Source organism: Ictalurus punctatus, chromosome 3 (assembly GCF_001660625.3).
Source record: "Ictalurus punctatus breed USDA103 chromosome 3, Coco_2.0, whole genome shotgun sequence".
In the NCBI taxonomy this organism is placed as follows: Eukaryota; Metazoa; Chordata; class Actinopteri; order Siluriformes; family Ictaluridae; genus Ictalurus; species Ictalurus punctatus.
The window spans coordinates 18,260,526-18,273,814 of record NC_030418.2 but is presented as its reverse complement, the minus strand read 5'-3'; the positions used below and the strand labels follow the sequence as shown (position 1 = coordinate 18,273,814).

Genomic DNA, 13,289 nt, shown 5'->3' with positions numbered 1-13,289 from the left:
GGGGTTACGTTGATCTTTGTTGCCTAATTTGTAATCCCAGGTACAGCTGAAGAGTGATGAGTATAAGACATTTGCTATGAAGATCCTGAAAAAGCGCCACATTGTAGACACCAGACAACAGGAGCACATCCGCTCAGAGAAACTCATAATGCAGGAAGCTCACTCGGACTTCATCGTCAGGTACTCAAAGTGGCATATACCTCAAATATATTTTTCTCATTAATTCATAGGGTTGCCAATAATTGTTGAACACCTATATTTAACAAAGTTTTTTTTTTTATAATCCTGTGTTGTTTGCAAATGTTTGATATCCATGAGAAAAAAAAATTGTGACTTTTTAAAATAAAAGATCAAAAGGTTGAACAATAAAGACAATTTTTCACAGCCTTCTTTGCTCATTTTTACCAAGGGTGCCAATATTGTGGAGGGCACTGTATGTAGAAACCCCTAATAAGAGAAAAGTGTAACTGCAGATAAACTCATTGTGAGAATATCTCATCCCTCTCAATATGCATCATCAGCATAACTGGTAGAGTGATTACTGATTTCAGCGCACACAAGGTGCAGACAGGCGACACATGAAGTGTGCAGTAAAATCATATAAAAGGCACATGTAAAGATTGATTACGATGATGCCTTGCTTTAAGAATTGACACGCACAGCAATGCACAATGTCTTTAAGGAGCACAGGAAAGTCTTTGTTGAGATTGATGAGTGGCTCATCAGTCGATTTCGTCATCCCAATGCAGTTTTAGTTTATCTCCATTCTAGAGTTTTTAAACCACAGGTACATTTCAACGAGAAATTGCAGACAGATCTCATATTTTCTAACTAACTATGAGCCGAACAAAACACATATACTGTAACCATACAGTCTAATAAACATGTTTTTTATTTTTATTAGTCGTAACATTTTATCAGTCGTAACAGTACCCTGTTTGTACTGAACTGTCGGTGTAGTTCACTTTCTTAGACCTTCCAATATGCTATATGTTGTACACAACAGCAGTACCTTGATCTATCTGGCCTTTCAAAGGGAAGTTGTTTACCATATATGGTGATTCATTACATACAAAAGTATCTTTGCACATCCTTGTGTAAATAACAACAACAACAAAAATGATCCTCTAATTGTTCTTCTTTCTTCTTTTCTGTTATCGGTTAAGTAGCTGGAGCTTAATAAGGTTTGAATTATTATTTTTTTACTATTTGAGCCCACCCCCTTTTCCCACCCATGAACACAAAACAGTGGTTCAACTAGCATTTGCATGATAACTAGAGTTAGCATTAGCAAGGACTGTCATTAAATCACTTTCAAGCACAATACATAACACTACAAACATGCAAATCCAGCTTATAATGATTTATGAGAGTGGTCATGAGTGCAGTCGCTGTCCTTTTTGTTTCTTCATAATAAGCTGCTATGAGTGCTAAGCTGTTGTATTAGCATGTTGCTGTTAACTGTTGTATTAGAAGAGGGTGGAGTGAAGGGGTGTGTGGGAGTGTCTATAAAATGATTGACAGGAGGGCCACGTATAAACAAACATGCATTCTGGACCATAATGCAGTTTTCCAAAAGGGTTTTTTCATACATGTAATACTTTTTTCCCCTTTTTTCCAGCTTACTTGTTTTTTATCATGTACATGTTTTTTCAACTTAGTTGCATTATTAGTAGGAAAAAAACTCAACTACTGCACCTTCAAACAGTCAAAGGGGTTTCAGGTGTTGCAGCCAAATACAAAAACATATGAGAACCCTACAGTAAGAAACTTGATTGGCTAAAAAAAAGTGAACAGGTATATGGTAATAAATGTGATTTTTAAAAAAAAGTTTTTTGAAAACGTGAACAATGAGTTCATCGTCTGATGATACACTGTGACTCACTGTGAAATCGTAATACCACAGCCTAAATGTTAGTGTTATATTTTATTATTATTATTATTCAGGCTATACAGGACTTTTAAGGACAGTAAATACCTGTATATGCTGATGGAGGCGTGTCTGGGAGGAGAATTATGGACTATCCTCAGAGACAGGTCTGTACACACTTATTTAATTAATTCCTTAATTACTGTTTATTTCTGCATTTCCACCTTATATTTGCCATTGCAACTACTCTAGTATGGGAACTCTACGGTAACTACTCTAGTATGGTAACTTGTTTTGTTGTTGTTGTTGTTGTTGTTTGTTTGTTTGTTTGTTTTTTGTCTAATCCAGGGGTTCGTTTGAGGATTCTACTACACGATTTTACACTGCATGTGTAGTGGAGGCTTTCGCCTATCTGCATTCCAAAGGCATTATTTACAGAGACCTCAAACCAGAGAACCTTATACTGGACCACCGGGGCTACGCCAAACTGGTAAAGTTATATTATCAGATTGAGATGTGTATTACACTCCTGGGCAAAAAAAATGGCAAAATATTGTTGTGCTTTCGTCTTGGCTTATAAGTGTCCGTGGAGACGTGAAGAGAAACACACAACAAAGAGAATCCGCTGCAGGAACTTTACTTACTTATTAAGTACAAACTTACAGCAACGGAGTTATGCTCTTGCCTAGTGCTGATGGATTTGTCAACAACCATCCGCACCGGAGCCTACGAACCTACTGCCTTAGAAAACATAACAACACAGTCAACTAGTTCCGGTATAATGATGTAGCCACATCTGATTGGCTAATACCAGACTCATTATTAAGACATATAAAATAACTGTAACTCAACAACTGTAATTAACTGTAAAAAAGCCACCGAGCAAGTTGATCTTCTGGTCGCTTTATATATATATATATATATATATATATATATATATATATATATATATATATATTAGGCTTTAAAGCCACGTTAGTCTGCTGTGATCTGTCTGCAGTATGAAGTTAGACCCCAGCAAATAGTGACGAAACTGTCTAGTAAATCTGACAACTGCTAGGAGTTCCTTATGTGTGACACAGTATCTCTGGTGAGCTGGTGTGAGGAGACAGCTGGCAAATGAGATGACTTTCTCTTCTTCCAACTGTAACTGTGAGAGCACCGCTCGAATACTCAGGCTGGACGCATTGGTGTCAAGGACGAACTGTCCTGATGTAATTGGGAACACCAAGATTGGTGCGGTCGTGAGACTCCATTTAAGATGTTTGTAGGCCCTTTGTTGCTCCTCTTTCCAGATGTAGTGAGTCCCTTTCTTGAGCAGCATTGTCAAAAGTGCATTGATTTCAGCAAACTTAGCGACGAACCTCCTGTAATAATTGCAAAGACCCAGGAAAGACTGCAGTTCCTGGATGCTGGTTGGTGGCTTTCAGTCCCTAACGTCATTAATGAGGGCTGGATTGGTCTTAATCCCTTCGCATTTTGAGGCCTTTAACTTTAGACCATATTCCTGCAACCTCAGAAAGACCTCTGCAGTGTACCGAGTGTACACTGTTCCACATCTTCCCCAAAGATTATTATGTCGTCCAGGTATATCAGCAAAGTGTCCCACTTCAATCCTCGTAGAACCAACTCCATGGCTCTCTGGAATGTGCTGGGTGCATTGCACAGACCAAATTGCATTCTGGTGTACTCGAATAGTCCATAACTCATCACGAAAGCAGTCTTGGATCTGTCTTTTTTATTCATTTCGATCTGTCAGTAAACTGACTGAAGGTCAAGTGTTGAGAATGTCTTTGCACCACCCAGCACATCAAGGCATCCCTCTATTTTTGGTAGGGGGTATGCGTCCTTAATGGTAATATCATTAAGCTGGCGATAGTCTACACACCAGCGAAACCCCCCCCCCATCCTTCTTTCTTGCAAGGACAATAGGAGATGCCCATTCTGAGCTTGAGGGGACAACGATGCCTGAATTGAGCATTTTCTTGAGATGCGTTTCTTCCTCATTCCAAAACCCTAAAGGGGTGCGTCGCACTGGCTGTCGAACAGGCTTAGACATTCCTGTGTCAGTGCTGTGCTCAAGAGCAGAGAACGTCCCAAGATGATCGTCCGTTGTTGCGAGGACTGCTTTATGTTTACTCAGCAGGGCTACTAACACATCTTGTTGCTCCTCAGTGAGCGTTTCACTTGCAGAGGTGAACAACTGCCTGGGATGCTCTGGAAGGTCAAGAGAATTTTGTGACGACACCCTTCTTGTGTTGTGCTTATCTTGAGACTCACTGTCAGGATCTTTTAACATTGAGTCCCCCCCCCTTTTTCATACAACTGAGCGTGAACTGGAACTGAACAGGCACCATCGCTGTCCTTTTTAATATCAGGATATGCTTTGATGATTACACCTAAACAGACTCCCCATGATAAGGGTCTACTGGAAGCTGCGATGTTGCATAGCCTAACTGGGATTCTCTGTTCCATATTAATCATGATGCTACCTGACGACAATCCATCACCCAGGATAACAGGCTCTAGAACAGCAGGGAATTCTGATTTTGGGTCGTCTAACACACCCCAAACTAGACATTCACACTCTGGCGGCACAGTGAAATCACTCTCTAACAGCACTCTTGAAATGGCATAGTCTGGCCCCTTGCCTTCAGATATATAGGATGGGATGAGTTCTGAGCTCATGAAAATTTACGTGATTGCAAGACCTGTGGCTCCTCATCAGAGTCCATATTTTGATCAGCCCAGGATACTCTACGTGTCCTCCCCTTCTGATCAAAGTCACGTCCGAGTGTGGCTTTGAAGTTGTGTTCATAAGATGAAACTAACCGATGTGCCTTATCCAGTGATACAGGGTCACGGTTCATAACCTCATATGCCACTTTCTGGTTGCGCAACCCTTTGAGAAAAGCATCAGCAGCAATTTGCTCCCTGAGCTCAGTATCAACTCCAGGATAAGCTGAAATGACCAGTCTGTGAACCTCCTCAGCAAATTCAGAAACAGTTTCTTTAGTCTGGCGCAGTTCACCCAGTCTCCTCCGTGCTGTGGTGGGAGGCTCTTTTTGGCCAAATAGGAAAGCCAGTTGTTCTTTCATCAGAAAGTAATCTTCACGTATGTGTTCAGGTAATGAACACAGATATCTGACAGCAGCTCCCCGTAGACATTCATGGATCTTATCCACTCTCTCCACTGTGCTCCATCTGTACATGACAGCACTTCGTTCAAAAGGAATGGTGAAGGAGTCCCAGTCATCTTTAGCATCATACGTGTTAAGTTTAGCTTTAGGTCCATCTGGAGCTCTACCACGAGGGGCTGTGAGGTGATTGGTGGATGCTGAAGTAGTTGAAGTCATGTGCGTGTTTGAACCCAAATTGAAAGAGCCATTATAATGGCTGGGTCCCTGCACACGGCTTCTGGGTCTCACATTCGGGCCAGGTGTGGAGGAAGTTGGACTAGCAGGGCTCTGTACACGTCTATCAAAAGCTGGTCAGCCTCTGAAGGCCCTGTAGCATCACCATCTGTCATGTGGGTTCTATCAGGGACAGCTAAAAGTGTGGTAGTGTCTTCATGTGGATGGGGACCACGTGTTACCGTGCTGGCAAGGGGCTGCCGTGTGAGAGCAAGCAAACTAGCCTCTGTTGCTTCCAATCTTTGGAGTAGAGGTGAAATGGCATGTTGGAGCTGTTAATTTTGTTGTGACAGCATAGCCTGTAGCCAGTGTGGAGGGTCTGGAGCGGCTGATGCTCCAAGTTCGCCTTCTTGCTCACTCATATCTAAGTTGTATTAAAATTTAACTTGAAACTTCTCTTCCTCTTGAATTTTCTTTTTATTTTATTTTATATATTTAATTAATGTCCTTTTTCTTCTAGTAGTCTTTAGATACCGAAATACATTTGGTGAACTGTGAGATTCAATATAGAATCACAGGGCTTTGTAGTAATGGCTGTGGAACGTGGTAGACTGCCTGCGCCATCCCGTCCGCTGGGAGAAGGGAGACCCCATGCCTCTTTTTTCGCCGTGGATTTACAGATAGCGCAAAAAAAATAAATAGACGTGGCCCCATCGGTCTTTAATACTGCTTCACATCGCATTTTTCAGTGATTATAACATCAATCAAATCAATGAATTTCTTTCAAGCTCACCTTCTCACACCACTTGTTGTGCTTTCGTCTTGGCTTATAAGTGTCCGTGGAGGCGTGAAGAGAAACACACAACGAAGAGAATCTGCTGCAGGAATTTCACTTACTTATTAAGCACAAACTTACAACAACGGAGTTATGCTCTTGCCCAGTGCTGATGGATCTGTCAAACATCCGCACCAGAGCCTACGAGCATACTGCCTTAGAAAACATAACATAGTCAACTAGTTCCGGTATAATGACGTAGCCACATCTGATTGGCTAATACCGGACTCATTATTAAGACATATAAAATAACTGTAACTCAACAACTGTAATTAACACTACAACAATATTAAGCTTTTAATGGTCTTAACAACAAATCACTGGTCAGAAAATTAGCAAGAATTAAACAAATGCACTCCTGAGATCTCCTGTGCCACGATTTGCTCATTTACTTTTGCTGTTTGGGGAAAAGGTAGAAACAGGGAAATTAAATTATATAGTCTTTTTGGAAGGAAGAGTTGGACTTCTGATCCAAAGGTTGTGAGTTTAAATCCCAGCACCTCCAAGCTGCCACTGCTGGGTCCTTTAGCAAGTCCTTTAACCCTCAATAGCTCAGCTGCTCAGCTCAGTTGCTCCCCTGGACAAGGGCATCTGCCAAATACCATAAATGTGATGTAATGTTTGTACAGTTTTACAAAAATATAATCATGATAATGATTAATATGTTTGATGTAAAATTCAAAAGAACACATCTCTAGGTGTACAAAAATAAATAAATAAATAAATGAAACGCTGTCTGGAAGTTGAGCCATAAGGCTTAAACATTTAAATAAATCAAAAGCTATCCCATACTAAGTTAATTTATCTTTAATTTTTGCTAATTTCCTGACCATGATGTTGTTAAGACCATTAAAAGCTCAATATTTTGCCATTTTGGGCTTGGCCCAGTTTTGCCCAGAAGTGTATGTTAAAATAGCAGGAACTGTAAAATACTTCTTTTACCTTCTCGAAGGTGGACTTTGGCTTTGCTAAGAAGATTGGATTTGGGAAGAAGACATGGACATTCTGTGGTACACCAGAGTACGTAGCCCCTGAGATCATTCTTAACAAAGGTCATGATATCTCAGCAGACTACTGGTCCTTGGGCATCCTCATGTATGAACTACTAACAGGCAGGTAAGAAAAAGTGTAGTGTACAGTAAATAAATAACACTACATTTAGTAGTCACATTTATAGATATCTGAAAAAAAAAAAACAATGTTTGAATCTCTAATCCCGAATATATTTTAGCCCTCCTTTTTCAGGCCCTGACCCCATGAAGACATACAACATTATTCTAAGAGGCATTGACATGATTGAATTTCCAAAGAAGATTACAAAAAATGCTGCCAATCTCATTAAAAAGTTATGCAGGTGTGTTCAAGTTGACATGCAAATAACGCCTGCTGCTGTTAAAATGGCACTCAATGACAGTGTTTTTTGTTTGTTTTTTTGTTTGTTTGTTTGTTCCAGAGACACTCCTTCTGAAAGATTAGGAAATTTGAAGAATGGCGTCAAGGATATTCAAAAGCACAAGTGAGTGTGTATATGGTTTTGTGTTGTATAGCTAACTGCTGTGTGTATATAGCTAATTATTTATGTTACCTTATATAATTAGCTTTACTCACATTATTAAAAAAAATAATAAATATTATAGTAATTTACTAGCAACAAAGTACAAATAATTACAATAAACAACTGTAAACACATTTACAGTAAAGTACTGTAATAGCTTACATAGTATAAAATAACACATAATCCATTTCCAACAATTGTTGCAGGATATATCTGAGCAGAAGGTTGAGGCTTTTGCTCAAGGGCCCAACTGTAGCAGTTTGGCAGTGCTGAGATTTGAATGTATGTATTGTAACTCAAAGTCTTAATGCAATGAGTGCAACCAGTTTGTATTGATTCTGAACTGCAATATTTTAGTGTGAGTTAATTCAGTGGTAGAAGAGGCTGAATTAATGCAAACTAGTTGAGCTAGTTGCAGTGGCTCAGTAGTTGAGGCTTTGAGTTACAGAGCAGAAGGGTGTGTGTTCAAATCCCTGCACTGTCAGTCTGCTATGGTAGGGTCATTTAGCAAGACCCTTAACCTTCTGCTTAGTTGTTTATTGTAAAAAAAAAAAAAAAAAAATTACAGTACTTATTGACAATCCTGTTGATAGTTATTAAATTACTGTAAAATTTACAGTGATTTTTTTTGTACCAGATCATCTTCTGAATTAAACATTACATTTGTCCCAGTCCCATCCGTGCTCATTACTGTGCTTTGTACAGGTGGTTTGAAGGCTTTAACTGGGACGGCTTACGGAAGGGAACGCTGACGCCTCCCATCATCCCTAGTGTAAGTACACAGCTACTGTACATACAGATAGGCTGTGTCTGAAATTGTGTACTGTGACAGTACCTACTGCATTCGATTCAGTACCTACTGCTCGGCTGTTGACGCAGTACGTAATGATCAGTATATGTGTGCAGTTTGAATACAATCCGGACATATTACATCCACCATGCTGGCATTGTTATGTGATCTACAACTTAAAAAGAACCGACGCACTGCCTTACGCGATTTTTGGTTCGGACAACTCTTCTGCACCAGTCCTGTTGCCTTATGGGACAGGACATTGTCCATTGGTATCCTACTGCAGAATCTCAGTGGAAGCAGTAGGTCATCTGGGTGTTTCTCACCTACTGTTTTATGAATACTAAGAATTCGGATATACTACTCCTTTTGGCTTACTGCCTTTCGCCTACTTCGTAGTAGGGTAATATGATATTCGGTTGCAGCCATAGATGTGGAATGCTTAAAATGCCACCTTTAATACATTTTTCTCAATGTGGTCCTACTTTATATTAAATGTCTCTAATAACAGTGTAGTGATTACTCTGGATAGTGGCACTGTTACAGATGGATCTTCTGTAGATTTACGGTTAAAAAAGGACGTCACTATCAACTGCTGGCTTTCAATAACATTTTATTTTTGGTCGTGGAAATATCCGCATACTAACTCCATAGAAACTGTGAACTGCAAACTTTTATAGATGTTAAACTAAAATAGGTAGGAGGTTGTGTAGTCAATGTGTAGTTAGCACGAGGTACTGTATAACTACAGCTTTCTATTACTCCACTGGATTTTGCTGGGTTAGCATGTTGTAACTTAAATATTTTATAGGAAATATGCAAAAGTTAGAATTTAAAATGTGAAGATACACTTTAGTTCTTACATATGCCAAGACTGAAGCTAATATTTACATAAGATGTGCTACTGAAAACCATCTGTAACAGTACAGACAGGGGTAATAGTTCCATAATAACTGTGTGTAACTACACAGTTATTACAGACACTTAATATAAAGTGGGACTAAAGTGCTTAAATTATGAGCAGCTAGCCTGCTGACCATGCTTTTTATACAGCTTTAACTTTAACTATATTGTAGCGTCGGCGAGAAAGAAGCTGGACCAGCAAGCATTATTAACACAGTGTACTTGCGTTTTTATTGCCTAACACACACACATTTACAGCACAACAACAGACTTGGTGGTTAGCCGCAGAACTGCTCGAAGAGGGAAAACCAGCAGGTAGTAACAAAACCCACTGGGCTTCTGTTGAACAGTAAACAAACGTCGCATACTAATGCGCCTGTGTTACATGATCTGGCATGGATAAACCCATAAACACATTTCCTTTGAAACAGTATACGTTTTTATTAAAGAAAGACATACATTATAACATGTAACTGGGGAGACTCACAAGTACGCACATGAGCACATGTTATACTAAGACGCAGTGATGCTACAATATATAGATGGAAACTAAAGTAAAGTTTCTATAAAAAGCATGCATGCTACTAAAAGTAAGGTGCTGGATGATATTAAATTACCATTCTGTAGTGTATGTATATTTTGGTAGGATGGGATTACATGACCTGTTTTATGATATGCTCCCAGGTCACATCAGCAACAGACACAAGCAACTTTGACAGCTTTCCTGAGGATAATGAGGACCCTCCTCCTGACGATAACTCTGGCTGGGATATAGATTTCTAAATCTGTACAATAAAAGCGTATACACACCAAACTAAAGACCTGTTCCACTGTTGCCTGGAACAGAGCTGCTTCTTTTGGAACAGGCTGCATTTAAAACTGCTTGAGGAGAGAGAGAGAGAGAGAGAGCGCAGACCGGTCGAAGGAGAGAAAAACAAAACACTTCTTTTTGGTTTAGTGTCGACTGTTGCAAGAGAGGAATTAAAATCCTTGTGGACTTACAATACTCGGGACTTCTTATACACCACTCCTAATAACAAGGGGGGAATAATATATTCATATTGTGTGTGTGTGTATGTACGTATGTGTATGCATGTATGCGTGTGTGTGTGTGTGTGTGTGTGTGTGTGTGTGTGTGTGTGTGTGTGTGTGTGTGTGTGTATGCGTGTATATGCATACCTGCCACAAGCCCTTCATAACACAGGATATTGTGGATATGTTGTAGCAGGTTGTGACCTCACTTGATTACCTTTTGTCCATGATTGGCTGCAAAGTCTTTTCTAACTCTTGTGCAGACTACTCAGTAAAGTGTGCTACACAAAATTGGACTCAAACACTACACATCAAAGCCAGGATTCTGGGTGTCCAGGCTACTAATGTCCTAATGTTACTATTATAGCTAATTAGGTTATTACAGAACATGTACATAGTAATATATTACCCAAAAAAATGTTATGCTTTAGCTGACGATTATTAAAAAGCACAATTTGGTGTTGGATTTCTAATAATGCCTGTTAATACGTCTCAGAAGTGCCCGATGCAGATATTTGTATAATAATTTAATAATTACATTATTGTTGGGTGTAACTGAATTTGGCTGATATGGCTTGGGATGTGACCAGCCCAGAGTTTGTTTGGTTTCTCACAGCTCCGGGTGTGCCTCAGATTCATAACGTTATTAATATTATATGCCCAATGAGCACATTGAATTTAGAATAGTCAGCTTTTTATATAGTAAGATACAGCCTATTAGGCTACGTTCACATTACAAGGTTGAAGCTGGACCTTTTTTTATTATTTATTTAAATGTGGCACAGACCTTATTCTTATTCTTTGTGAACACTGAAATCTTCACACAGATCACTTTCATATGTGACCCTAAATCAACCATTTCGAAAACTGTCAGTTATTTTTTTCTTTGTTCATATTCATGCACATATCACTGCTGGCTCTGCTCCCACACCCACACACCTCTCCACATAGACGTTTCAGTAATAACCAGAAAAAGAGCAAAGGCTATGCAGCAGGACTTGTTTCACCTCACACTTATCATGAACAGCCCACAAGCTGCCTGCTGACCTCTAGAGCAAATAACCTTTGTGCTGATTTTATTGCCTGAGCAATGATGGATTGTCAAAAATATATGGTGAATTTGTTTATGTTTAGGGCACATGCGAATCATTATCAGTTTACAATATGGTATGCATGTGGATTGCTCATGTGGAAGGCACAAGTTTATTCACATTAATAGCAGATATGGGTCACTAACTTATGAATGTGAGCTATCAAAGCAGATCAGACCTGAGCTAAGGAAAATAATGGAATTGATGGAATTGAGTAATAAGGCTTGTAATGTGAACATAGCTGTACAGCAAGGCTGGAATGAGAAATAATTGTTTGTAACCAGTAACCACTGTGATCAGTCAGGTTTCTAACAGGCCTATGAAGTGAGTCTTGAGGAACTGAGGTTGTAACAGCCTCATAAGATATGATCAAATAGCTATAGATGAATTCAGGTGTTTCACAGATACAACATTTCACAGATTACATTAAAAATTAGCTGATCGTGAAAAGACACAGTGCCTTAAGTTAATGGCATCCTAATCCTCTCTATTGATCATCTCTGTGCTGCACCAAAGCCTAAATGCTCACCATCACAACACATCCATTTCCTCTAGTATTGCAAACATGGTCAAATCTGTTTTAGACAATCTACAGTGAAAAGTCACTTTCCTTTTTTTTCTAAATCTGCACACAGCTAGACACTGTGAAATTTGACAGAGACACGGAACTATGTGTCCTTAAGGCATTATGTTGCCTCTGTATTTTTATGTGGCTTGACTTGCAGCATAGATGAAAACAAATAGCACTGCATTATCTGACTGTTTCATTTGTGAATTTGTACTGTGCTACAGTACCCAATGCTGAATATTATAACATATAGCATATGTCTTACTAAACTGCATTGAGGTGCCCTCCTCAGCTGAGTCCTCCCTTAACTACTTATTGATCTGACATAGTCACTGCAACTAAACAAAGAGGAGAAGGCAACCATGATTTGCAGTAACTTGCATCTAATGCTTACTATATAGCCCACAATGGACACAATATAAATCTGGGGCATTATTTATAAATAACCACTCTTTTTTCGTGTTTTTTTTTTTCTTTTCTTTTTTTCTTTTTCTTTTCTTTTTTTTTTTTTTACATTTGGTTGCTTTAACTGCCAGTGTTTGGCAAGGACATGTTTCATCTGTTGTCCAACAGTATGATTTCTACCTACTTGAAAATGATCTAACCCTGTATGAGGATAATGAACAGTTCTTGAATTGCCTACACAGATTTGTTGTAATACTGTACATGTTTATCACGTAAATTGTATAAGGCTGTTCAGCCCTAGCAGGCATTAACAATTTTACTGAAAACCATTAATATATAATGCCTTAGATAATTAAATGTCATTTCTTCATGTACAGTAGTATAAGACCTCGTCTTAACTGTCTTAACTCTGCCTTTACTCGCCAAGTCTGCGTTGCATTTATTTTATTTTATTTTATTTTTGTCCTGAGTGGCATGATTTTTGCCAAGATATTTATTTTATATGACTGTATTCTGAGGTCCTTGTTGTGCAATGTCACCTGCAGAGTGCCTGTTATTAACTTTATAAAGCTGAAATAAAGATCAATTACTTTTAAGTGTTATGTAGCCCAGTCTCTCATTCTTTGATCTACTGTAGGTTTTCATTTAACACCAACAGAGGGAGCCAGACTATTAAAAATTAGTGCTTTCATTACCTGTTCTTGGAATTTCACAGTTCTGCACAGTGTGGAATTATTATTATTATTATTATTATTATTATTATTATTATTATTATTATTATTATTGCTGTAAAGCTTGTTAATAAGCTGGTGTGTTGGATCAAATGTGTTCAAAGCAGGGGAAACAAAATTTGCAGTACACATTACTTGAATTATGAAAACTTCTGG

The 13,289-nt window shown here is 38.9% G+C and overlaps 1 protein-coding gene across 6 annotated transcripts in view; it reads left to right on the top strand.

Moving 5' to 3' along the window:
• prkg1a (protein kinase cGMP-dependent 1a) overlaps window positions 1-12,998 on the top strand; it is an 88,102-nt gene extending 75,104 nt beyond the window's left edge. For 5 of the 6 annotated variants that reach the window (XM_017465002.2, XM_017465001.3, XM_017465005.3 and 2 more), the window contains 8 exons: window positions 41-180; window positions 1,948-2,037; window positions 2,219-2,360; window positions 7,011-7,174; window positions 7,290-7,412; window positions 7,512-7,574; window positions 8,319-8,385; window positions 9,991-12,998. In XM_017465002.2, the coding sequence (XP_017320491.1) occupies window positions 41-180; window positions 1,948-2,037; window positions 2,219-2,360; window positions 7,011-7,174; window positions 7,290-7,412; window positions 7,512-7,574; window positions 8,319-8,385; window positions 9,991-10,089 (888 nt within the window). In that variant the 3' untranslated portion in view covers window positions 10,090-12,998. Of the gene's footprint in view, window positions 1-40; window positions 181-1,947; window positions 2,038-2,218; window positions 2,361-7,010; window positions 7,175-7,289; window positions 7,413-7,511; window positions 7,575-8,318; window positions 8,386-9,990 lie in introns of those variants that run through there. The other variant, XM_017465006.3, reaches the window with a different exon arrangement.
• The last annotated feature ends 291 nt before the right edge of the window (window positions 12,999-13,289 follow it).